We start from the raw sequence: 26,178 nt of genomic DNA on the forward strand, positions 1-26,178 counted from the left end.
TCCCCCAGGAATATTCAGACCTTTTCCAGTGTCCAGAAAAATTGTTTGCTAGTATACGCACATGTAGTATACGCACATTTGCATATCTTGTCACAATATTTCAGAAAAATTGTTGTGCAAAAAAAGTTTTATATTTGTGTCTTAATTCAATTGGTAAAGGTACATTTTTATATACACAAAGTCTTCAAAACATTACGAACACCTTCCTAATATTGAGTTTCACCAATATTGGCTGCATGTCCTTTGGGTGGTGGACCATTCTTGATACACACGGGAAACTGTTGAGCATGAAAACCCCAGCAGCGTAGCAGTTCTTGACACAAACCGGTGCATCTGGAACCTTCTACAATACCTGGTTCAAGGCACTTAAATATTTTGTCTTATCAAATCAAATGTATTTGTCACATACACATGGTTAGCAGATGTTAATGCGAGTGTAGCGAAATGCTTGTACTTCTAGTTCTGACAATGCAGTAATAACCAACGAGTAATCTAACCTAACAATTCCAAAACTACTACCTTATACACACAAGTATAAAGGGATAAAGAATATGTACATAAAGATATATGAATGAGTGATGGTACAGAACGGCATAGGCAAGATGCAGTAGATGGTATCGAGTACAGTATATACATATGAGATGAGTAATGTAGGGTATGTAAGCAAAGTGGCATAGTTTAAAGTGGCTAGTGATACATGTATTACATAAAGATGCAGTAGATGATATAGAGTACAGTATATACACATACATATGAGATGAGTAATGTAGGGTATGTAAACATTATATTAAGTAGCATTGTTTAAAGTGGCTAGTGATATATTTTACATCAATTTCCATCAATTCCCATTATTAAAGTGGCTGGAGTTGAGTCAGTGTGTTGGCAGCTGCCACTCAATGTTAGTGGTGGTCTGATGGCCTTGAGATGGAAGCTGTTTTTCAGTCTCTCGGTCCCTGCTTTGATGCACCTGTACTGACCTCGCCTTCTGGATGATAGCGGGGTGAACTCATAACACAACGCTTCTTCCATTCGCCCTCTGAATGGCACAATCCAGGTTTCAATTGTCTCAAGGCTTACAAATCCTTCATTAACCTGTCTCATCCCCTTCATCTACACTGATTGAAGTGGATTGAACAAGTGACATCAATAAGGGATCGTAGCGTTCACCTGGATTCACCTATGTCATGGAAAGAGCAGGTGTTCATAATGTTTTGCACACTCAGTGTATATAAAGGGTGTGGTTCCTAGCCTTGTATACTATTCAGGCTACCTGTAATTATCTAATCCTAAGGTACTATGCCTTTTGCTGACATTTTAAAAACATTCTAAAAGACAATAGATGTGTTAGGAATTTGATCAAGACATCTTTCAGATTTGAATGTCTTTTTCAGACTCTGTAACATCCATAATGGAGTGTGTAACATCCATAATGGATTGTGTAACATCCATAATGGATGTGTTTCCCCTCTAAAGTAATAATGGAAAAGACAATATTTTCAAAATTATCATTTTTCTGTTCAGCTAAGCCTTTCCTTTGAAATGAAAATGCGTATTTTGACTTAAGACTTACAAACTCAAACTTTTGCTAATATGTTCAGTCCCCCCAAAAAGCTTGTCCAGTTCATGTAACATAATTTTTTATTTTACCTTTATTTAACTAGGCAAGTCAGTTAAGAACAAATTCTTATTTACAATGACAGCCTAGGAACAACTGCCTTGTTCAGGGGCAGAACAACAGATTTGTACCTTGTCAGCTTGGGGGTTTGAACTTGCAACCTTCCGGTTACTAGTCTAACGCTCTAACCACTAGGCCACCCTGCCGCCCCTGCCGCCTCATAACACTTCTTATTTGCTACATTTCTCCAAGTCTAACAAGTCAGATTTGTTGGGGATACATTCCCCCTAATGAGTACTGTAGACACACACATCAAAAGTTTAATTTATATTTTGTTTGTCCATTCTGTGAGACATTAAAGTTGTGATTTTACATGCAAATGTAAAGTCCGTAATTTTGCAATCGCCCTAATCTGTAATCACTTCCACTTTTAGGATACATGTTTGTTTGCTTAGATCTGTTACTTTAGTGGACATTCATTTTACCCTGGCTGCATCCGATATAACTCATCAGGGCTTTAAAAAAGAGAACCATAGCAAGGCTTTTATCTCTGTCTGTCTGTCTGTCTGTCTGTCTGTCTGTCTGTCTGTCTGTCTCTGTCTGTCTGTCTGTCTGTCTGTCTGTCTGTCTGTCTGTCTGTCTGTCTGTCTGTCTGTCTGTCTGTCTGTCTGTCTGTCTCTGTCTGTCTGTCTGTCTGTCTGTCTGTCTGTCTGTCTGTCTGTCTGTCTGTCTGTCTGTCTGTCTGTCTGTCTGTCTGTCTGTCTGTGTGTGTTATAGCCACTTGGGGAAAGACAATTCAATTTTTATTGTCTTGTATGTGCATTAGTAAAATATTTTTTTTCCTGATGCGTTTGTTAATGGCGAGGCTTGCCAGACCAGCTCTGCTTTAATTTGAATGATGCTCTAGCAGGAGTCTATTTCTTTCCCAAGCTGCATTGTCTATTGGAGGGAGGGATCAGGGAAAGGTGAATGCTTTGTCTCGCCCGCACTACACGGCACAAACTCTCTCCTCGCCTGCGCTACACAACACACTGTCCTCGCCTGCACTACACGACACATGGCTACTTTGAAGAATCTCAAATATAAAATCTATTTTGATTTGTTTAATACTTTTTTGGTTAATTCATGATTCCATGTGTTATTTCATAGTTTTGATGTCTACACTATTATTCTACCATGTAGAAAATAGGAAAAAATTAAGAATAACCCTTGAATGAGTAGGTATATTAACTCATTCACTTATCCAGATAGATTCTCTCCAAAATCAAACATTTGTCAATACACTCCTTTCTTTTCATGACTGCCAAAACAGACTTCCAAAACAACTCTATGGCCCTGTCTTCATTAAGAGACGATACGATACCCCCTCAAAATAACAAAATAACATGCCAATTAAGCTGTCCATAAACTCCTCTAGGATACTGTACATTTTGATAGGTTGTTCTCCAGTTTCACTCAGTGCTCTTAGAGAAGTAGAAGCAGCACTGCGATTAGGTCCATAAATGTCATGCGGAACCATAAAGCACTTTCATTTTTCTCAGTGTCCTCTGGTGTTCTGCTCATAATCGGTCGCTCCTCTTCCCTGATTGGAAATACTTCACTTGTTGCCGTGGCAGGCTGGCAGCCTCGCTGATGGAGCACAATGCATTAGAGTTTCTATTCTCCTGCTCAGCCTCCGTTAGCATTTGGACCCCCCTGTCAGTCAGTTGCCTGCTGCTTTTAAAGTTGAGTCGCCTAGCAGCTCCTTGCATCACGCTCTGCAGTTCATCAAAATGTGGTTTTGTTGATAGAAGATTATCAAAGGCTTGTTACAGGAGCCAAGTGAAATAATCGTCTCAACAGTCGTAAATACTGTCTGCTGGCGTTGGCTGTTTATCAGTCCCTCTTTCTCGCCACTGGTGCCATGTTTCATGTTTTAGGGATGCTGTTTGATGTGGTGTGTAATAATGTACAGTCATGGTAAATAGTGTGTGACATTCATTACATGATTCCAGGTCTCTCTCTCTCTCAGGGCAAGAGTGGCCATGCCATTTGGCTGTTTAACGCTCGGGGAAAAGAAGGATTACAACAATCCCTCAGAGGTGACTGATAAATATGACCTGGGACAGATTGTTAAATCGTAAGTATGCTGCTAGTGGTCCACCAGACTGAAAAACTGGAAATACAGGAACCCCACCATCAACCCTTTAGTCTGGGTTTTTCCTTTGTATGATATGGCACCAGATTATTTGAAAATGTACTAAGTAAAAAATCTATCAAAAATCAAAGGACGAATGTGTTATTCAAGTCCACCTACAATGTATAGGAAGGCTGTTCCCATAGCCATAATGATACAATCATAATCAAGGCTTTACTCATTTAGAAACCCATTTACGTTTACTTTGGATGTTTATAAATGTGTGATTTTGTGCATTTCCTTTTCAGGGAGGAGTTCTGTGAGATCTTCAGGGCCAAGGACAAAAACACACTGAAAATGTTTACTTGTAAAAAGTTCTTGAAAAAGGATGGGAGGAAAGTTCGGAAGGCTGCAAAAAATGAGATCCTCATTTTAAAGATGTGAGTTGCTTTTATCAACTTTAACCTCTGCCATCGGTCATTTTGTGTCTGCATTCACAAAACTATTCTCTGTAAACAAATTTAGTTTTGTAACAAATGGTGTACTATTCCTGTAGGCTATGTGGATGTGTAATCTCTATGAGGAATACGATGTTTCGTTTCTATACACTTTATCTTCTGAAAGACAGAATGCGCACAGTGGACATCCATTAGAGCGAAGAACAGAGAAATGTCTGTAGCATTTTTTATGAAAAAGGAAAGCAAACTTCATCCCACTGAATGATCACACTGGGTAGCATTATTTTCTCCAACGGTGTTTATCTCCAACTATTTTTCTCCCATTAGGCTCCTTATTATTCATTCTGTGGCAGCCTCTCTTTCATCACATTCCTATCCAGTAAAACCAACATTAGCATAACCTGAGCCTTATCAAACAATTTGTTACAGGCAGCAGGGAACTCAAAGAACACAGATGAAAAAGCCAATGTACATAATGGAAGATGAAAGTGTCATTTCTTGAAGGGTTATCTAATACCGTGGAGTCTTTTCTCCCAATACACAAAAGCATGACCTTCATCGGGCTTGCAATTTCAATTGTTTTCTTCAAATTCTCGAACAGGAGAATTTGATTTATTTTCTTGTGGTTGGTGACCATTACTTTCAGTGACTGGAAAATATACCAGTCTGTCGGTCCAATCCCCTGAAGCACCGTTGAAAGCCAACAGCACACCTACCACATACGGCCAATGGTTTCCATGTTGTCTAACATCTTAAGTGTTACACTCTGCATTGGTCATCGCCTCACTGACAAAACTCACCTTGAAGTTTCTTAGCTTGTGCAGTCGTTATCATGGTCATAGTCAAGCACTCTATACTGTTCTGCCACATAGTCGTCCTTGCACGTACAGTACAAGTCAAAGGTTTGGACACACCTACTCATTCCAGTGTTTTTCTGGAATTACGAGTATTTTTACATTGTAGAATAATAATTAAGACATAACAACTATGAAATAACACATATGGAATCATGAATTAACCAAAAAAGTGTGAAACAAATCAAAATAGATTTTATTTTTGAGATTCTTCAAAGTATTCACCCTTTGCCTTGTTGACAGCTTTGCAAACTCTTGGCATTCTCTCAACTAGCTTCATGAGGTAGTCACCTGAAATGCATTTCAATTAACAGGTGTGCCTTGTTCAAAATGTATTTGTGTAATTTCTTTCCTTCTTAATGCGTTTGATCAGTTGTGTTGTGACAAGGTAGGGGTGGTATACAGAAGATAGAACGATTTGGTACAAGACCAAGTCCATATTATGTCAAGAACAGCTCAAATAGGCAAAGAGAAATGACAGTCCATCATTACTTTAAGACATGAAGGTCAGTCAAGCAGTAAAATTTCAATAACTTTTAAAGTTTCTTCAAGTGCAGTCGCAAAAACCTTCAAGCGCTATGATGAAACTGGCTCTCATGAGGATCACCAGAGGAAAGGAAAATCAGAGTTACCTCTGCTGCAGAGGATAAGTTCATTAGAGTTACCAGCCTCAGAAATCGGCAATTAACTGCACCTCAGATTGCAACTTACGTAGATCAACTAACAGACACATCTCAAAATCAACTGTTCAGAGGAGACTGCGTGAATCAGGACATGGTCAAATTGCTGCAACGAAACCACTACTAAAGGACACCAATAATAATAAGAGACTTGCTTGGAACAAAAACACAAGTAATGGACATTAGAACAGTAGAAATCTGTCCTTTGGTCTGATGACTCCAAATTTGAGATTTTTGGTTCCAACCTCCATGTCTTTGTGAGACGCATTTATTTAGAATTCAAGGCACACTTAACCAGTATTGCTACCACAGCGTTCTGTAGCGATACGTCATCCCTTCCAGTTTGCTCTAAGTGGGATTATAATTCGTTTTTTTAACATGACGATGACCCAAAACACACCTCCAGGCTGTGTAAGGGCTATTTGACCAAGAAGGAGAGTGATCAGATGACCTGGCCTCCACAATCAGTTGCACCGCAGAGTGAAGGAAAAGCAGCCAACAAGTGCTTAGCATATGTGGGAACTCCTTCAAGATTATTGGGAAAGCATTCCAGGTGAAGCTGGTTGAGAGAATGCCAAGAGTGTGCAATGCTGTCATCAAGGCAAAGGGGGGCTACTTTGAGGAATCAAAAAATTTGGAGTATATATTTATGTTTTTAATACTTTTTTGATTACTACATGATTCCATATGTGTTATTTCATAGCTTTTATGTCTTCACTTTTATTCTACGATGTAGAAAATAGTCAAATAAAGAAAAACCCTTGAATGAGTAGGTTTGTCTAAACTTTTGACTTGTACTGTAATGCCCTAATAAACAGACATTCAACTCATACTTAAAGCACAGTACATTATTTATGGGTATACATTTTTCCTCCATTAAGAAGATGTTTAAGCATGCAGATCTCACAGTCCTTTTTTAATTAAATTGATTGTTTACTGATGCATTTTTTCCTGCACATGGTTGCCGTTCCTCTCGGCATGGCTGACTGTTGGAGTGTGTTATTCATGGGTGTTAATGTACTGATATACTGTACTGTATGTGTTTCAATGACGGCACCCCCATCTCTCTCCACCCCTCACAATCCTTTTGACTCTCCTCTCTCCCCCTGTTGCCTGCTCTATCCAGGGTGAAGCACCCCAATATTCTCCAGCTGGTGGAGGTCTATGAGACCCGAAAAGAGTATTTCCTCTTCCTTGAACTGTGAGTTGAGTCGTCTGATTGGTTGAGATTGCGCTCCTGTCTTTGCAGCAGCAGGCGTCTATGTGTTGATTATGCACTCATGGGGAATGAACTGTAGTAGCCGGAGGCCATGTAGATATGAGCACAGCTCTGAACTCCCCTTCTGCAGCCTTCATTTGGTATTCAGATATTATTCATTTCTGGTTGCTCCATATTCTCATCAGTCTGTGTTCTTGGGGATTTATTGCATTACCATAGAAACATTAAATATATGATACTCATCTCCTCCAGGATTGCATTGATTTGTGGGTCTGTAATTCTGCTCATAAGGTAAACTATCAGAAATCAGAGGAGAATCCAGTGTTGAAATGAATGAAATCATCACATTAAGCAAGTTTGGTGGATTCCATGATTTTGTTGACTCTTAAAGTCTTCGCCCTTGGCGAGGCTGTAATTTCTATGGTAATTGCATAGTAATGCAATTTTTCAACCACACGTTCAAAGTGTCTGTGTGAGTTGTATTTTTGAAAAGTATCTGTGAATGCTTTGATCCAGAGACATTGTCAGGCTCAAAGCATCTAGGTCAGTAGGTCAGCACCATACTTCATCCCGCTCATGTTCTTCCCACAGTGCTACAGGCAGAGAGGTATTTGATTGGATCCTGGACCAGGGCTACTATTCCGAGCGCGACACCAGTAATGTGGTCCGTCAGGTGTTGGAGGCCGTCGCCTACCTTCACTCCCTGAATATTGTCCACAGGAACCTCAAGGTACTGAGCCCTGGGGCCTCTGATGGTCAAGGGGAGGACCCCAATATAATGTAAATGCCTGAATGTTGTCCTTCTTTTAAATGCCACAGGTTCTTTAAAAGTAATTGACGTCTTGAATTACTGTAGGTTGGAGGGGGGGGTTAATGATATTTGTGCATCTAACTTTCTCACTCATCATTAAACATGATTCATTCAGGATAATTTGTAATCATGGTAGCATCCACATTAATGTAGAAGTGTTTAGAAACATATAATATTCTTATTTACAATACAAGTTACTCCAAAATGACACAATGCATTATTTATCATTCATTTCTACTGTGCACAAAATGATTTGAAACAATCAAAATGACTTTTTTAATACACATAAATTAATTTGTCCCAATACTTTTGGTGCTGTAATTTCTAAACGATTCTCCCAATATAGATGAAAATACCCTCAAATTAAAGCTGACAGTCTGCGCTTTAACCTCACAATCATTGTGTAATTTCAAATAGAAAGTGCTGGAGTACAGAGCCAAAACAACAAATACAGAAATGCACTGTCCCAATATTTTTGAGGCTCACTGTATATACTATATACAGGGCCTTCAGAAAGTATGCACACCCCTTGACATTTTCCACATTTTGTTGTGTTTAACATGGACTAAACTAACTTTTATTTCCCTTTGGCCTACACACAATACCCCATAATGTCAAAGTGGAATTATGTTTTAAGAAAGTTTTACAAACAAATTAAAACTCAAACACTGAAATGAATTGAGTCAATAAGTATTCAACCCCTTTGTTATGGCAATCCTAAGTAAGTTCAGGAGTAAGAATGTGCTTAACAAGTCACATAAAAAGTTGCATGGACTCAATCTATGGCAATAATATTGTTGAACATGATTTTTTAATTTCTACCTCATCTCTGTACCCCAAATGTACAATTATTTGTAAGCTCCCTCTGTCGAGCAGAGCACTTCAAACACAGATTCAACCACAAAGCACATGGAAGTTTTTCATTGCCTCACAAAGGGCACCTATTGGTAGATGGGTAAAACAAAAGACATTGAATATCCCTTTGAACATGGTGAAGTTACTACTTACACTTTAGATGGTGTATCAATACACCCAGTCACTACAAAGATACAGGCGTCCTTCCTAACTCAGTTGCCGGAGAGGAAGGAAACTGGTCAGGGATTTCACCATGAGGCTAATGGTGACTTTAAAACAGTTACAGAGTTTAATGGCTGTGATAAGAGAAAACTGAGGATGGATCAACAACATTGTAGTTACTCCACAATACTTACCTTATTGAAACAGTGAGAAGAAGGAATCCTGTACAGAATAAAAACATTCCAAAATATGCATCTTGTTTGCAACAGGGCACTAAAGTAATACTGCACAAAATGTGGCAAAGCAATTAACTTTTGTCCTGAACAAAAAGTGTTATGTTTGGGGCAAATCCATTACAACATATTACTGTGTACCACTATCTTCAAGCATAGTGGTGGCTATATCATGTGATGGGTATGCCTGTAATCGTTAAGGACTGGGGAGTTTTTTGCGATAAAAAATAAACGGAATGGAGCTATGCACATGCAAAATCCAAGAGGAAAACTTGGTTCAGTCTGCTTTTCAACAGACACTGGGAGATTAATTCAGATTTCAGCAAGACAATAATCTAAATAAGAATGCCAAATCTACACTGGAGATGCTTAACAAGAAGACTGGGAATGTTCCTGAGTGGCTGACTTACAGTTTTGACTTAATAAATCTGCTTGAAAATCTATGGTAAGACTTAATAATGGTTGTCTAGCAATAACCAATTTTACAGAGGTGGAAGAATTCTGAAAAGATTAATGGGCAAATATTGTACAATCCAGGTGTGCAAAGCTCTTAGAGAAATACCCAGAAAGACTAACAGCTGTAATCACTGCCAAAGGTGATTATAACATTATTGTCTCAGGGTTGCAAATACTTATGTAAACATTTCTAAAAACATGTTTTCACTTTGTCATTATGGGGTATTGTGTGTAGATGGGTGAAAAATTTTTTTAAATACATTTTGAAAGGCACATTTATTATGCAAAAATATTCTTGATAAGATTGATTCAGTGGTCTTGCTTTGTTTGAACAAAAAAAATTGGACTGTCATTTTTAGGCACTTGTGTGACACTGAAGTGTTTGACTGCTTCAATATCTACATTAAACAGTGATGAAGTCTGCTCTAAGTCTATATGTTTGAATGAGATTACTTTAGTAAAACTTTGGCAAACTTTAGCTGTTGTCATGTTCCTTTTCTCAGCTGGAGAACTTGGTGTACTTTAACCGCCTGAAGCATTCCAAAATAGTAATCAGTGACTTCCACCTGGCCAAGCTGGAGACCGGGCTCATCAAAGACCCTTGTGGAACCCCAGAGTACCTGGGTAAGGACTGGGGAAGGGATTAGTACTTGGGTAAGGACTGGGGAAGGATTGAGAGAGGGATTAGTACTTGGGGAAGTACTGGGGAAGGATTGGGGGAGGGATTAGTACCTGGGGAAGGACTGGGGAAGGAGCGGGGAAGGGATTAGTACCTGGGGAAGGACTGAGAAAGGAGCGGGGAAGGGATTAGTACCTGGGTAAGGACTGGGGGAGGAGAGGGGAAGGGATTAGTGCCTGGGTAAGGACTGAGGAAGGAGAGGGGAAGGGATTAGTACCTGGGTAAGGACTGAGGAAGGAGAGGGAAAGGGATTAGTACCTGGGTAAGGACTGAGGAAGGAGAGGGGAAGGGATTAGTACCTGGGTAAGGACTGAGGAAGGAGAGGGGAAGGGATTAGTACCTGGGTAAGGACTGGGGAGGAGAGGGGGAGGGATTAGTACCTGGGTAAGGACTGGGGGGGAGAGGGGAGGGAATTGGTACCTGGTTAAGGACTGGGGAAGGAGAGGGGGAGGGATTAGTACCTGGTTAAGGACTGAGGAAGGAGAGGGGAAGGGATTCGTGCCTGGGTAAGGACTGAGGAAGGAGAGGGGAAGGGATTAGTACCTGGGTAAGGACTGAGGAAGGAGGGGGGAAGGGATTAGTACCCGGTTAAGAACTGAGGAAGGAGAGGGGAAGGGATTAGTACCTGGGTAAGGACTGGGGGAGGAGAGGGGGAGGGATTAGTACCTGGGTAAGGACTGGGGGGGAGAGGGGAGGGAATTGGTACCTGGTTAAGGACTGGGGAAGGAGAGGGGGAGGGATTAGTACCTGGTTAAGGACTGAGGAAGGAGAGGGGAAGGGATTCGTGCCTGGGTAAGGACTGAGGAAGGAGAGGGGAAGGGATTAGTACCTGGGTAAGGACTGGGGAGGAGAGGGGGAGGGATTAGTACCTGGTTAAGGACTGGGGGGGAGAGGGGAGGGAATTGGTACCTGGTTAAGGACTGGGGAAGGAGAGGGGGAGGGATTAGTACCTGGTTAAGGACTGAGGAAGGAGAGGGGAAGGGATTCGTGCCTGGGTAAGGACTGAGGAAGGAGAGGGGAAGGGATTAGTACCTGGGTAAGGACTGAGGAAGGAGAGGGGAAGGGATTAGTACCTGGTTAAGAACTGAGGAAGGAGAGGGGAAGGGATTAGTACCTGGGTAAGGACTGGGGGAGGAGAGGGGGAGGGATTAGTACCTGGGTAAGGACTGGGGGAGGAGAGGGGGAGGGATTAGTACCTGGGTAAGGACTGGGGGAGGAGAGGGGAAGGGATTAGTACCAGGGTAAGGATTGAGGAAGGAGAGGGGAAGGGATTAGTACCTGGGTAAGGACTGTGGGAGGAGAGGGGAAGGGATTAGTACCTGGGTAAGGACTGGGGGAGGAGAGGGGGAGGGATTAGTACCTGGTTAAGGACTGGGAAGGAGAGGGGAAGGGATTAGTACCTGGGTAAGGACTGGAGGAGGAGAGGGGGAGGGATTAGCACCTGGGTAAAGACTGGGGGAGGACAGGGGAAGGGATTAGTACCTGGGTCAGGACTGAGGAAGGAGAGGGGAAGGGATTAGTGCCTGGGTAAGGACTGAGGAAGGAGAGGGGAAGGGATTAGTACCTGGGTAAGGACTGAGGAAGAAGAGGGGAAGGGATTCGTACATGGGTAAGGACTGGGGGAGGAGAGGGGAAGGGATTAGTACCTGGGTAAGGACTGAGGAAGGGGAAGGGATTAGTACCTGGGTAAGGACTGGGGAAGGAGCGGGGAAGGGATTAGTACCTGGGTAAGGACTGGGGGAGGAGAGGGGGAGGGATTAGTACCTGGGTCAGGACTGGGGAAGGAGCAGGGTATCTTTGAGATTTGATTTTGGGGAGTAGTTTATGGGAGTGCAGAAAAGCATTTGTCAGAGAAACATCAATAAATAACCCTTAACTGTGTTTGTGTCCCTGCAGCACCAGAGGTGGTTGGGAGACAGAGATACGGCATGCCAGTGGACTGCTGGGCCCTGGGTGTCATCATGTACATCCTGTGAGTGGTTTAATTATCGGCATAGGGTCCCATATACTGTACTACTGCAAGAGGGGTTGGCTGTGAGTCTGCTCAGAGGACTGGGGATTATAAATAATACAGAAGGGCAACAGGAATACTTTACTGAAAGAGCCTATCAATGTAATCCACATGCTATGCACAAAACTAGTCAGGGAATCTTATTTATAGGGTATTGCAATAAATCATATCTTTACATGACATTTATACACATGGTATGACAATACAAGCTCATAACGAGCTTATTTTGTCTTGTGGCCCTCAGGCTTTCAGGCAACCCTCCTTTCTATGATGAAACTGATGATGACGACTATGAAAACCACGACAAGAACCTGTTCAGGAAGATCTTGGCTGGGGACTATGAGTTTGACTCTCCATACTGGGACGACATCTCAGAGTCAGGTACATTTAAGATGAAGTGACAGGAGACTGGGTGAATGACAGTTTACTGGGTAAACAGCAATTCAAAAGGGAGGATATCATCTGTTCACTTTTTCATGTAAAAAATGATAATTTTTGTTCTCTGATTCCATCAGGAATAGTAACTGCTGTTTGTTGAGATTATGCTTTATTTTGTTTCAGCAAAAGGCCTGGTAACCCGTATGATGGAGGTAGACCAGGATCAGAGACTGACTGCTCAGGAGGCCATCAACCATGAGTGGTATGGAAAATACACATTATTAACACAGTAGCCTACTATTAGAGATATAACAGAAGACCAGGCCTCCTGTGTATCTCTCCAGCCCAGTGATGATCCATGGCACGAAGCCTCCAGTGATGATCCATGGCAAGAAGCCTCCAGTGATGATCCACGGCACGAAGCCTCCAGTGATGATCCACGGCACGAAGCCTCCAGTGATGATCCATGGCAAGAAGCCTCCAGTGATGATCCATGGCACGAAGCCTCCAGTGATGATCCATGGCACGAAGCCTCCAGTGAGGAGTCATGGCACGAAGCCTCCAACGACGGCCTCCAGACCGGAGCCTCCAGCTACGGCCTCCAGACCGGAGCCTCCAACAACGGTTTCCAGTCCGGAGCCTCCAGCGAAGGCCTCCAGTCCGGAGCCTCCAGCGAAGGCCTCCAGTCCAGAGCCTCCAGCAACGTCCTCCAGTCCGGAGCCTCCAGCGAAGGCCTCCAGTCTGGAGCCTCCAGCGACGGCCTCCAGTCCGGAGCCTCCAGCAACGGACTCCAGTCCGGAGCCTCCAGAGACGGTTTCCAGTCCGGAGCCTCCAGCGAAGGCCTCCAGTCTGGAACCTCCAGCGACGGCCTTCAGTCCGGAGCCTCCAGCGACGGCCTCCAGTCCGGAGCCTCCAGCGAGGGTTCCCAGTCCGGGGCCCGCAACGAGGGTGCCCAGTCGGGCGCCCGCAGCGAGGGTGATCAGTCAGGGGCCCGCAACGAGGGTGCCCAGACCGGGGCCCGCAACGAGGTGCCCAGTCCGGGGCCCGCAACGAGGGTGCCCAGTCCGGGGCCCGCAGCGAGGGTCCCCAGTGCCCACAACGTGCCCGCAACGAGGGTCCCCAGTTCGGGGCCCGCAGAGAGGGTCCCCAGTCCGGGGCCAGCAGCGAGGGTCCTCAGTCCGGGGCCTGAAGCGAGGGTGATCAGTCCGGGGCCCGCAACGAGGGTGCCCAGTCCGGGGCCCACAACGAGGATCTCCAGTTCGGGTTCCGCAGAGAGGCTCCCCAGTCCGGGGTCAGCGATGAGGGTCCCCGCACCAGAGGTGCCACCAAAGTGGGGTGAACCAGAGGTGGAGCGGGGTCTACGTCCCGCACCAGAGCCGCCAACGCGGATAGAGGCCCACCCAGACCCTCCCCTATAGGTTCAGGTTTTGCGGCCGGAGTCCGCACCTTTGGGGGGGGGGGGGGGGGGGGATATTGTCACGCCCTGCTGACCTTAGAGACGTTTTATTTCTCTATTTGGTTAGGTCAGGGTGTGATGTGGGGTGGGCATTCTATGTTTTGTTTTCTATGTTTCTTTATTTCTATGTATTGGCCGGGTATGGTTCTCAATCAGGGACAGCTGTCTATCATTGTCTCTGATTGGGAATCATACTTAGGTAGCCCTTTTTCCCTCCTTTCAGTGTATGTAGTTGACTTTTGTTAGTGGCACTATAGCCCTGTAAGCTTCATGGTTGTTTCTTCGTTTGTTGTTTTGTTGGCGACACTTTAAATGAAAGGAAAATGTACGCTCACCACACTGCACTTTGGTCCACTTCTTTCCACGGCCGTGACAGTACTGTGGAGATATACAGATGACCACAGGACTATGGAGATATACTGGATGACCACAGTACTACGGCGATATAATGGATGACCACAGTACTATGGAGATATAATGGATGACCACAGTACTATGGAGATACACTGATGGCCACAGGACTATGGAGATATACTGGATGACACAGTACTATGGAGATATACTGGATGACCACAGTACTATGGAGATATACTGGATGACCACAGTACTATGGAGATATACTGGATGGCCACAGTACTACAGAGATATACCGGAGGACCACAGTACTATGGAGATATACTGGATGACCACAGTACTATGGAGATATACTGGATGACCACAGTACTACGGAGATATACTGGATGACCACAGTACTATGGAGATATATTGGATGACCACAGTACTACGGAGATATACCGGAGGACCACAGTACTATGGAGATATACTGGATGACCACAGTGAATAACAACCAGAGGAATTTAGAGTAGGATGTGTTCATGATAAGGGTGTGTTCTTAAATGACCAGGAGTCAAATTTGACAATGTCATTATGTTGGTTGGAGCCATGATGATTCATAGTTGTTATAGATGTTGTTTCATTAGTCATACTCATCTACATCTGCTGAGCTGTCACTAGCTTGGTTTCCCTCAGATTTGCATGTGAATATTCAATAATCCGCATCATTTGTCTTCTCCCACCAGAGATGTTTCCATCAAATCAAATAAAAGGCTATGCATGAGGACATAATGCGCATAACAATTATTTTTGCAGTTAAATTCCTATATACGGAATAAAAAAGACAAGTTGCATGGATTTCCATCACATTTTCAACTCTAATAATGGTTTTGTCACAATGAAAGTTGTTATAAAGCTAATGTGCCCACTCTGGTTACTGGTCTTGGCACAATTGCTCTAGCCAACAGCTCGCAGATACAGTGTGGGTATCAAATCAAATCAAAGTTTATTTGTCACGTGCGCCAAATACAACAGGTGTAGACATTACAGTGAAATGCTTACTTACAGGCTCTAACCAACGGTGCAATTTTTAAGTAGAAAATGTACTATGCTATTTACAAGATGAGATTTGTCACCAGAATAAGACCCTTATTGGAAAGGAGCATCAAGCTCATCACGGTGCACGTTCACCACCCTGTGAAGTTCGTCATAATTTATTTAATCTGCATGCTTTCCTGAGTGGTAGTGGGAGGACCACAAAACATTTCATCCCGTGACTCCAAGTTTACTTCGGTATAATGGGTTTTACTGCCATTTTGCACATAATTAATTTTATCAACACATAAAGATCCCACCTTGTCTAGCGTATTTTGTTTTGTCGACATTTGGAAACAAATTTGATGTTTCCATCAGGCTTGTTGTGATATTTTTTATCCGACGTACTATACCCACATAAAACGGTTGGGTGGAAACCTATAGTGAAGTTACCTTTTCCCTCTTCATCTTCTCAGGATTTCTGGAAATGCAGCCTCAAATAAGAATATTAAGGATAATGTCTGTGCACAGATAGAGAAGAACTTTGCCAAAGCTAAGTGGAAGGTAAGCCTCTTTATCAGTTCTATTTTGTCATCACTGAAGGAGAGATTGAAGGAAACTATCTATCACACATTTTTTATAGAAGTTTTATGGGCCTTGAGAATTTGAAATGGGATACGTGATTGGTGAATGTACAAGGCTTTTGAATTCGAAACATATTCTGTAAAATATATAAAATATATAGTAACTAAGCCTCTTGAGTTGAGTGTGTACTGCGACTGCCTCCCACAGAAAGCAGTGCGGGTCACTACCATGATGAAGCGACTGAGAGCGCCAGATAAAGGTGTTGACTCGGGGACTCCCGGCCCAGCAGTAGCAACCAGCCCTGCAGCAGGAGAACCAGCCCCAGCTCCAACAGACCCCCAGGCTCCCAGTGACCCCTCTGCAGCCCCCGCTGCTGCAGCTCCTGAGGGGGAGCCTGCTGCTGTCACAGAGCCCCCTGCTGAAATGGAGGCCGTGGCATGTGATGTCACTCCCCAGGCTGCAGCAGAAGTCACAGCTCCACCTAAGGAGGAGGCCAGCTCAGCGGAGGCCCCAGTGGAGGCCCCTGCCCCGGAGGAGGTTGATCTTTTGTCGCGGTGTAACGGAGAGGCCCCAACTCCCCTCCAACCAGCTGCTGAAGCTGGGGATGAGCAGGTTTAGACAGCCACCGCCCTCCTATGCCACCTTCACTCCCAGAGATCCTCCTTCCTGCACACTGTACATTAGCTGCTAGCATGGTGACACTGACTCTGCTTATCTCTCACTTGCAGCGTTAGTAACATCTCACAGAGCCTGTATGCTATCTTTCCTGAGTGTTGAATTTATCTGGCTACATTTTTATATGTATTCTGTCTTTTTAAAACAGCCCTCTGGCCTTACAGGGGCTTTTTATGTCTAATGCAGCCCAGATTATGCCATATTATGTTGTTTTTTGGGGGGGAAAGGAGGTTTACGTTATAGCTAACAGCTACATATTTTCCTCTGGACTTTTGCCTTTTGTAATGAAAGTGTAATGTAATTATGCCAAACCTGCTTTGATTTCCTCTTAATGAAACATGTTTGGGAACTTTTCCCCCCGTCCTACTCTCATATTATTCCACTCCATTATCATGGCAGTCAATAAGGTAATGAACAGCTTGGCTTTGCTCTTGTAGTGTTGATTTGACATAATGATCTGTAAAACTCCTCCTTCACACCCCCCTCTAAACAATGATAGATTTTTTTTTTTTTGGGGGGGGGGGGTGACCATTGATCTCTTTGTTATTTTTTGTATACACTGATCAGTAGTTATGTTTGTGCTGCAGTACGGTAGGTTTACTGGGGGATGCAGCAGGCCCAGTGTTAGTGAAGGTCAGTATCCACGCCATTACCACCCATCTGCTTAGGAAAGAACCACATGGCTGTCAGTGTAAAGATTCTGTATATAGAAACCTTTGTAGAAGTAACAAAAACAGCATGTATTCTTAACTTTCGCTGTTAATTTCACATTTGTAAGCACTTGGTTAAAACAAAATACATACGAATCCTGCTACTGACCTTTAAACTGGAAACATGAAGGTATTTTGTAGCTCTTTATGAGTTTCACAATTGGCCTCTGTCCTAACATATCCATCCTATGTGACTAGATTCACTTTTTCTATGTCTTTAAAATGTGTTTTACATTCTGTTTCTGATTCACCACTTCACCTGACTTATTCATTCTTATACATCCTTAATACGTGGGATGTATTTATAAAGAAATATAATTTATAATTTAGTCTACAAGGAAAACTGTTACATACATATTTCTGTGTAAAAGCACCACTGTAAAAGGCATTTCTGCCCCCCACCAGCTTTGTGACACGTTTTATGTTGCTTAAAGGAAACAGAAGAATTAAGAGCAATTGTGTTAAAACATCTTTAATATTTACAAACATGTGTATTTATTTATCTATTTATTCATAGGTTTACTTATTCTCAAGATATTCATAACAATATTATGAAACAGAATAGGTGTCGGTTTATAGCCTGGCTCCCTTCAGTATGGTCGATAATAAGGTATGCAAGACTTCTCTGTAATCGCCATACATTTTGCAATATTCAACTTGCTGCCGAAACTGTGATTATTCTCTTGGTGTCCTATATAGAGTACAGTTCCCCATAGAGTGCATGTACAGTACATACCTGTAAGTTGAAAGCCTGTAGTCCGTAAGAACCGTCGATACCCTATCCAGATGGCCAGTCAATAACACATGGCCAGTGTCAAACAAGGCCGAGCCTAGATCATATTAGTCATGCTTGACTTGGTCCCCCCTCTTTCTGTACTGTATTTACAGTGCCATCCTCCATACAGCCTTCATCCTTCCTTGTCACAGCTAGACAGTGGTTTTATTAACAGTACACAGTAGCTATAATATACACAGTATATTCATGTGTTTTATGAGTCCCTCTGCAGGTTACTTTCAAGGGACTAAGTTTTATGGAATATGTATTTAAGAACATTATTATTATTATTTTCAATAGAATGCAGGAAGTCAAATCAAATTTGCTCCTTTTCTGAAGGAACAGAGATAAGTTATTGCTCCCCAGACTATGGTTTATTCACATCTCTATCTACGAAAAGGTATTGATTGATTGATATGCATATTCAGAAACATTATTGAGATATAGCATTACACAATGTCTTTATTTTGTCAAAACATTAGATTTCCCACGAAAAGCTTAACAGGAATATCTGAAATAAGTTGTGTGAATATACCATTTTGTGTCATTCATCCTCTTAAGACCACAAATAAATACTGTTACACAATCTAAAGCAATGCTTTGTTTCAGTGCCACTGTATGTAGTGTTCCACATCTGTTCATTTCTCCATGCACTTTCTGATGTACCTGTTGTTTTTGATGTAATGTTCATCAGGACCAGTGGTCACCTGTAGGTTCTGACTGTTTCTCATGTGTAAGCTCTGTACTGTACTCGTTGACTGAGTTCATGACTTTGATGGTAATAAAAGTTTACCCATGGAATACCTGTGGCTATCTCACGTGTGCCCCTCAGCCATTTACTTTTCTACGATGTGCTATACATGGCCAGAACATGTCTTATCTAGAACGGCAAGCAACTATCCAATCCAGGGCAAAGACTCAGGGCTCGATTCAATCCGTATCGAGGAAGATCAGCGATTTAGCGCAACTGAAATGTAAAGGTAATTTCTGATCGACCCAACATATACTTTGTTTACCGTGAATGCGGTCTCCGCCACTGTGCGAACATTGCTATAGTGCTGATCTTCAGTGCTAAGGATTGAATCGAGCCCTCAGTGTTGTAAATTAAAGCTCACTCATAAAAGCAGCTTGTACATGAAATTACATGATCAAGCTTCATTTGGAAAGATGGACAGATTCACCAGTGACTCATAAGCAGGCACCTCATATTATGCCCTCTCTGTCATATTTGAAATGTGTTTAGCCAGTAGGCACTGTATGCTAGAGAGCCTACTGGCCAGGATACTTGGAATTGATTCAGATTGGTTTCTGAATGGTAATGGGTAAAGACGCCTCTCTGGGCTGAGATGGGAATGGGATATCCTTCCTCTAGTGAGGCTTCCCATGTTTTAGGCCTTCTTTGAATCTGTATTCAGACATCCATACTGTCGTTAGGCCTGAGAGAGATGCTCTCTAGCTCTTTCACTGTGACATGTAATGACTACATTAAGTTGTGTTGGGAGGAATGAGACAGGAATGTCAGTTTCCTGACCCTCCTAAAGACTGGCGGCTATTGAAATTCAAGGCCAGTGATCACAGCTATACCTTAATTGCTACATACATTTTTGTACTTACAAATTCATGATATATACTCATTGATTATTGAAGAATATAACTTATAAATGCCTCATGAGCTTCGTTCAACTGTTGTACCCCACCAGAACCCAAAATATAGGGCTCTATTCAATCTGTATCGCGTAAGCTCAGCGTTACAGCATGATTGAAATTTTAAGAAAATGGTCCTGTGTCAGCAGTGACTGCATTCACGATAAACGCTGCACATAATGACCTTAAAATAGAGCTGCCAATTTCAGGTCATATGTAATGTCATTCAGCCTGCCTCTCTTAATAAACCACTCAGCTTTACTGTTTACTATGACACTGAAGTGACATCATCCATCATCATCAGAGGGACTGAATGCACAAAGATTATGACAATGATAAATATGTGCAGTTTGTCTCATTGATTTACTGGCAGGTGAAAAGTAAACACAGACACAATACAAAGACACTGACACTGCTCATTCATCGTTGTCCTCAGCCCTGGACAGTGTCTTAAAATGACGCACTGTTTCATTGCTGGAACCAATGAGGTGTCAGTCAAGTGTAACTTGGTTTAAGTGACATTGCTGATAATAATGGACATTTTCTGTTCTGTTATTATACATTGAAATAGATTAATTGCAATATTAAGGTTGATCATGATTTATGGTAACATACATCATACCATTCTTATATTTGACATGGCCACTTGGGTGTCCTGCCATCTACTGGGTGAAATACTACAATGCAGTTTGTAGGTGGAGAAACAAATTATTCTTCCAAAGCGAAGTATGTATGTGTTTTGGGAGGGATAGGAGAACAAGAGAAAAATATAATTGTATAACTAACTGCCTTTACCATTGACTTGTGATGGTCAAATGAATTAATTGAATAACTAATGTGTATGATATATTATATACTCAATTGCTTGTGGAAACAAAAAATCATAGTACAGTAATGACATGGTTTATGCTATAACTGTCCAGCATGGAGCAGCATTGCTTTCCTTCTATTTTCTCTTCTTTACCTATAGGCTAGTGGCAAGTCCTCCACATCTTTAAAGATACCCTTACCAGAGGTAGAACAAAACGCAACCATGTTTTCTCACATTTCTGTCTCCCATTTATGAAATGGATGGTTGTGTAAAAATATTTTACTCCAAAAGTGGTTAAATTGATAGATATTGTGACACACACCCTAAATTCAAAAAGTGCAGAATAATGCCTGCTTAAGGGGGGATGGGCCACATAACCTCATGTAACCCAAAATTGCAAGCTCTGAAATTGCTCAAATTTGGAATACAAGTAGTCAGTTTTCTGCCCTGCATACACAATTAAACAGGATTAGCATATTTTAATGCATCTTGGAAATATAGACCTGTAAACAAAGATACAAAAGGCTCTAATATCAACTATTCATGTAAGCTTTAGTTTTTGGTAGCTGATTAATACACAACTTGCTCTCATTCAGTGCTGTATGGTCCTGGCTGATATAAATACATACATTTACACTTTTATTTTGATGTTGTGGCTATTGTAATCGGCTTTAAGGAAAACAAGTGGGCTCAGACATCAAAATAAACATTTTTACAAATGATTTTGTATCTTTAGCCCCTAGTCTTGCAATTTAGTCATCGAGGCACCACAGATTATCTTCGGGGCCACCCTGGATTTTGCCTTGAATCTAATATGGCGTCCAAAATCCAATGCGGCTGCTATAATACCATTTGACGGTGTTAAATTCAATGGTGGCAGGTAGCCTAGCGGTGAAGAGTGTTGGGCCAGTAACTGAAAGGTTGCTGGTTCGATACGCCAAACAGACTAGGTGAAAAATCTGTTGATGTACAGTACCTTTGAGTAAGGCACTTAATCCTAATTGCTCCTGTAAATCGCTCTGGATAAGAGCGTCGGCTAAATATGAATTTTGTAGATGAGGTCTCTTTTCAGAATTGTGTACAGCACTCATGCACATAAATACTGTTTTTTGTGTAAATCAATACAGCTGAATCCAACTAGCTTGTCAATGTGTTTGTGTTTTCCAAGACACACACATATTTGTTTAGGCAGGCAGCTAAATTAGGATTTTGTATTATGAGGTTTCACAGATAACTGGTCATTCTGGGCAAGTTGCAGCAACAAGGGCAGTATCCTTCATATATGACTGGCATGGTATTCAGGGCTGTGTGGTAATCCGTTTCCATTTCTACAACAGTTTGGTGCAGGCAGATGCAGCTTGCATGCCAATGAGACCCATTGACTAACTTAATCGTTATCTCATCCTGACTGATGCTGAGGATAGTCCAGTAGTGGATTATGGTCTGGGACAGGCCCACCAGGAGATGAGGAGAGTGACAGAACCTGCGAGGGTGACCTCAGTTTACATAGAGTGTAGGTCATAGACTATGACTGCGAAGCGTTGGTTATGACTCTACACACATATACAGTACATTTGAAGATTATCCCTGGGCTTCAATGGAAAGTAAAGGGGTTGCAGAGGTGGTGTAACTGATCAAGCATGGTGCACAAAGACCACTATTTTACAGCCAATCCCCAGCCACCATATACGATCACATACAGAATCTTTGTTTAAGTTTGACCATTCTAAGGTGCCTCTTGTTTGCCATAGATGGCATTATGTCCTTATAGGGCTGATGGGATAACTGAACAATTTCCCATTCCAATGCATGAGTCACCACAGCATTAGAGCTCATTCTTCACATGCTATTGAGTTCAGGTGTCACATGTGCTGGCCAGCCATGGGTGGTAGCAAAATAGGTACATACAGTGCCTTGCGAAAGTATTCGGCCCCCTTGAACTTTGCGACCTTTTGCCACATTTCAGGCTTCAAACATAAAGATATAAAACTGTATTTTTTTGTGAAGAATCAACAACAAGTGGGACACAATCATGAAGTGGAACGACATTTATTGGATATTTCAAACTTTTTTAACAAATCAAAAACTGAAAAATTGGGCGTGCAAAATTATTCAGCCCCCTTAAGTTAATACTTTGTAGCGCCACCTTTTGCTGCGATTACAGCTGTAAGTCGCTTGGGGTATGTCTCTATCAGTTTTGCACATCGAGAGACTGACATTTTTTCCCAATCCTCCTTGCAAAACAGCTCGAGCTCAGTGAGGTTGGATGGAGAGCATTTGTGAACAGCGGTTTTCAGTTCTTTCCACAGATTCTCGATTGGATTCAGGTCTGGACTTTGACTTGGCCATTCTAACACCTGGATATGTTTATTTTTGAACCATTCCATTGTAGATTTTGCTTTATGTTTTGGATCATTGTCTTGTTGGAAGACAAATCTCTGTCCCAGTCTCAGGTCTTTTGCAGACTCCATCAGGTTTTCTTCCAGAATGGTCCTGTATTTGGCTCCATCCATCTTCCCATCAATTTTAACCATATTCCCTGTCCATGCTGAAGAAAAGCAGGCCCAAACCATGATGCTGCCACCACCATGTTTGACAGTGGGGATGGTGTGTTCAGTGTGATGAGCTGTGTTGCTTTTACGCCAAACATAACGTTTTGCATTGTTGCCAAAAAGTTCAATTTTGGTTTCATCTGACCAGAGCACCTTCTTCCACATGTTTGGTGTGTCTCCCAGGTGGCTTGTGGCAAACTTTAAACGACACTTTTTATGGATATCTTTAAGAAATGGCTTTCTTCTTGCCACTCTTCCATAAAGGCCAGATGTGTGCAATATACGACTGATTGTTGTCCTATGGACAGAGTCTCCCACCTCAGCTGTAGATCTCTGCAGTTCATCCAGAGTGATCATGGGCCTCTTGGCTGCATCTCTGATCAGTCTTCTCCTTGTATGAGCTGAAAGTTTAGAGGGACGGCCAGGTCTTGGTAGATTTGCAGTGGTCTGATACTCCTTCCATTTCAATATTATCGCTTGCACAGTGCTCCTTGGGATGTTTAAAGCTTGGGAAATCTTTTTGTATCCAAATCCGGCTTTAAACTTCTTCACAACAGTATCTCGGACCTGCCTGGTGTGTTCCTTGTTCTTCATGATGCTCTCTACGCTTTTAACGGACCTCTGAGACTATCACAGTGCAGGTGCATTTATACGGAGACTTGATTACACACAGGTGGATAGTATTTATCATCATTAGTCATTTAGGTCAACATTGGATCATTCAGAGATCCTCACTGAAGGGGCTGAATAATTTTGCACGCCCAATTTTTCAGTTTTTGATTTGTTAAAAAAGTTTGAAATATCCAATAAATGTCGTTCCACTTCATGATTGTGTCCCACTTGTTGTTGATTCTTCACAAAAAAATACAGTTTTATATCTTTATGTTTGAAGCCTGAAATGTGCCAAAAGGTCGCAAAGTTCAAGGGGGCCGAATACTTTCGCAAGGCACTGTATAAGGGCTGTCACGCGGGACTAGGTGTGTGTGCAGGAATCAGACGCAGACAGAGAGTAACGGAGTAAAGTGCTTTACTATTGCACACCAAACTGATAAGCCCAATACTTTCCAGGTGACATTTTGGCTGTTGAATTACCTCCTGATATGTAACAGTCCAGTTCCATGGTGTCTCTGTCTTTACTAACAGCCAGAGGGTAGACCGATGGTGGAGTGGGCCTATCCAGAACAGTTCTGGGAGATTCAGGATGGCATTGACATTGGAGAGGTGTGTTGGTTCAATGTGGTGAGCTTGTCATGTGTGGTTGCATCTTCCCCATAGACCATAATGTCACCATGTCAACATGTACAGCAACTCCAGGTCAGACTGGGAGATTCAGGATTGCATTGACATTAGATAGGCACAATTCCTATGACATACAGTATGAAGGCCCACTAAGTTGATGTCATTTTTGGTCAATGAGTGTCAGGTTGTGTTGTTTTATTGTAGTCAACATCTACCTGATCCGCTTGTCATCATGTATGGTTGTATCCACCCCATACACCATAATTTCAGCAGGTCAACATATATGGCAACTCCAGGGCAGACAGACAGGTTGTTGGACATGCTTTTTTGAACAATGTCCCAGCTCAACCGGAAGATCATAAAAGTGCCCCGGAACATCTCAATGTCCATCACAAATGCAGGGAACCAGCAGAAGGTCATGTTGGATCAAGGGAACTGTATTGGACAAGCAATTCATCAAATCTTACTTGTAAATAATGAGGTAATTTAAGACCTAAATCCCGGAGGCACAAGTTATTCCACAGTGGGGGCAAGTTGTAGAGTTAGGGTGAGGATGTCCAGGGTTCGCTTCCATTTCGTTGGAGCCTCTTTTGACTCAGAGGCTCGTGACTTGGAATATTTGGTGTTGCCATGCCAAGCAGTCTGCTGCCTTTTCTGTATCCAGACAATGGTTTTTGAGTGTAATTATGGCAGGCATATTGGATTCCCAACATAGTTGAGTACAGGTCATAAGTACAACACACAAATCTGAAAGATGTTTAATTTAAAACATATACAGGTGATTGAACCACCATTTAATGGTATTGTGGCAGCCATTTCGGATTTTGGGAGCCATAATGGATTTGGAGTCAAATCTAGGGTAGGCCCCTAACATAATTGCAGGCTGAACATATAAAATCCACAGAGGAACCTTTGACTGAAAATAAATGACAGTTTTTACTGTCTTAGCCCACTTGTTGTCCTTACAGCCGATTAGATTACAATAGCCACAAAAAATAAAAGTGTAACTGTACAGTATGTATTTATATCAGGCAGAACCATACAGCACTGAATGAGAGCAAGTTGTCTATTAATCAGATACCAAAAAGTAAAGCTTACATTCATCATACAAATTCTTAGTTGATATTTCCGCCTATTGTATCTATCAATCTAACCATTTTTTAAGTAAAATATGTTTTGTCTTTTGTTCTACCTCGGGTAGGAGTATCTCTATAAATGAAGCCCTTTTTTGAATATTGGTCACTGGCCTACTCCTAATGGTTCTATCCATCCAGACGGTTTGTCCTCACTAACCCAAATGTAGGTTTTGCTGAGCCTAGTGCCTGGAGTTTTTCCTGGTCAGGCAGTAAGAAGGTAGGATAGTTTGTAAAATAAATTGTAAATAACCCTAAATGACCCTAACTCAGACCCAAAACCACATACAGTATTTCATGCAGTACATTGCAATTGCTATGAGAACAGTTGATCTGCTCAAACCACCACCAGGCAGCCACCCCAGGTTAGGACACACGATGTCAGTGGATTATCAGATCTATCTAAGTAGCAGAGTGGGTGTGACTGTCTGGTTAGGACCAGTGACTGACTGAGAATCTTCTGAAGGTCATGTCAGAACAATCAACCAGTTTCATTGGATTCCAAACTGCTGCCTCTCACTGTTCCCAGTTCACAATCTCCCTGGTCCAACAAAGCCATTTGTGTTCTTCGGCTCTCTGTTGTGTGCTGTGGGAGAGACGGAGGAGATTGTTGATACCCACTGAAAGTCATGACTGCTTCATAATGATCACAGTCCTTGATCAGGCCGACTGATAAGGAAGGACTGTATTGTCTGAAGAATTC

General features: G+C 42.3%; 1 protein-coding gene across 1 annotated transcript in view; it reads left to right on the forward strand.

Moving 5' to 3' along the window:
- Positions 1–18,914, forward strand: part of LOC110494580 (caM kinase-like vesicle-associated protein) — an 80,726-nt gene extending 61,812 nt beyond the window's left edge. The window contains exons 2-11 of the mRNA XM_036950676.2: positions 3,627–3,734; positions 4,040–4,171; positions 6,850–6,924; positions 7,534–7,672; positions 9,963–10,083; positions 12,035–12,110; positions 12,394–12,530; positions 12,711–12,789; positions 15,828–15,915; positions 16,144–18,914. Coding sequence (XP_036806571.2) covers positions 3,640–3,734; positions 4,040–4,171; positions 6,850–6,924; positions 7,534–7,672; positions 9,963–10,083; positions 12,035–12,110; positions 12,394–12,530; positions 12,711–12,789; positions 15,828–15,915; positions 16,144–16,554 — 1,353 coding nt within the window. The 5' untranslated portion in view covers positions 3,627–3,639 and the 3' untranslated portion in view covers positions 16,555–18,914. The remainder of the gene's footprint in view (positions 1–3,626; positions 3,735–4,039; positions 4,172–6,849; positions 6,925–7,533; positions 7,673–9,962; positions 10,084–12,034; positions 12,111–12,393; positions 12,531–12,710; positions 12,790–15,827; positions 15,916–16,143) is intronic.
- Positions 18,915–26,178: the final 7,264 nt, after the last annotated feature.

The sequence above is a fragment of the Oncorhynchus mykiss genome, chromosome 17 (genome assembly GCF_057628025.1).
Source record: "Oncorhynchus mykiss isolate SJ-2025 chromosome 17, ASM5762802v1, whole genome shotgun sequence".
Lineage (NCBI taxonomy): Eukaryota > Metazoa > Chordata > Actinopteri > Salmoniformes > Salmonidae > Oncorhynchus > Oncorhynchus mykiss.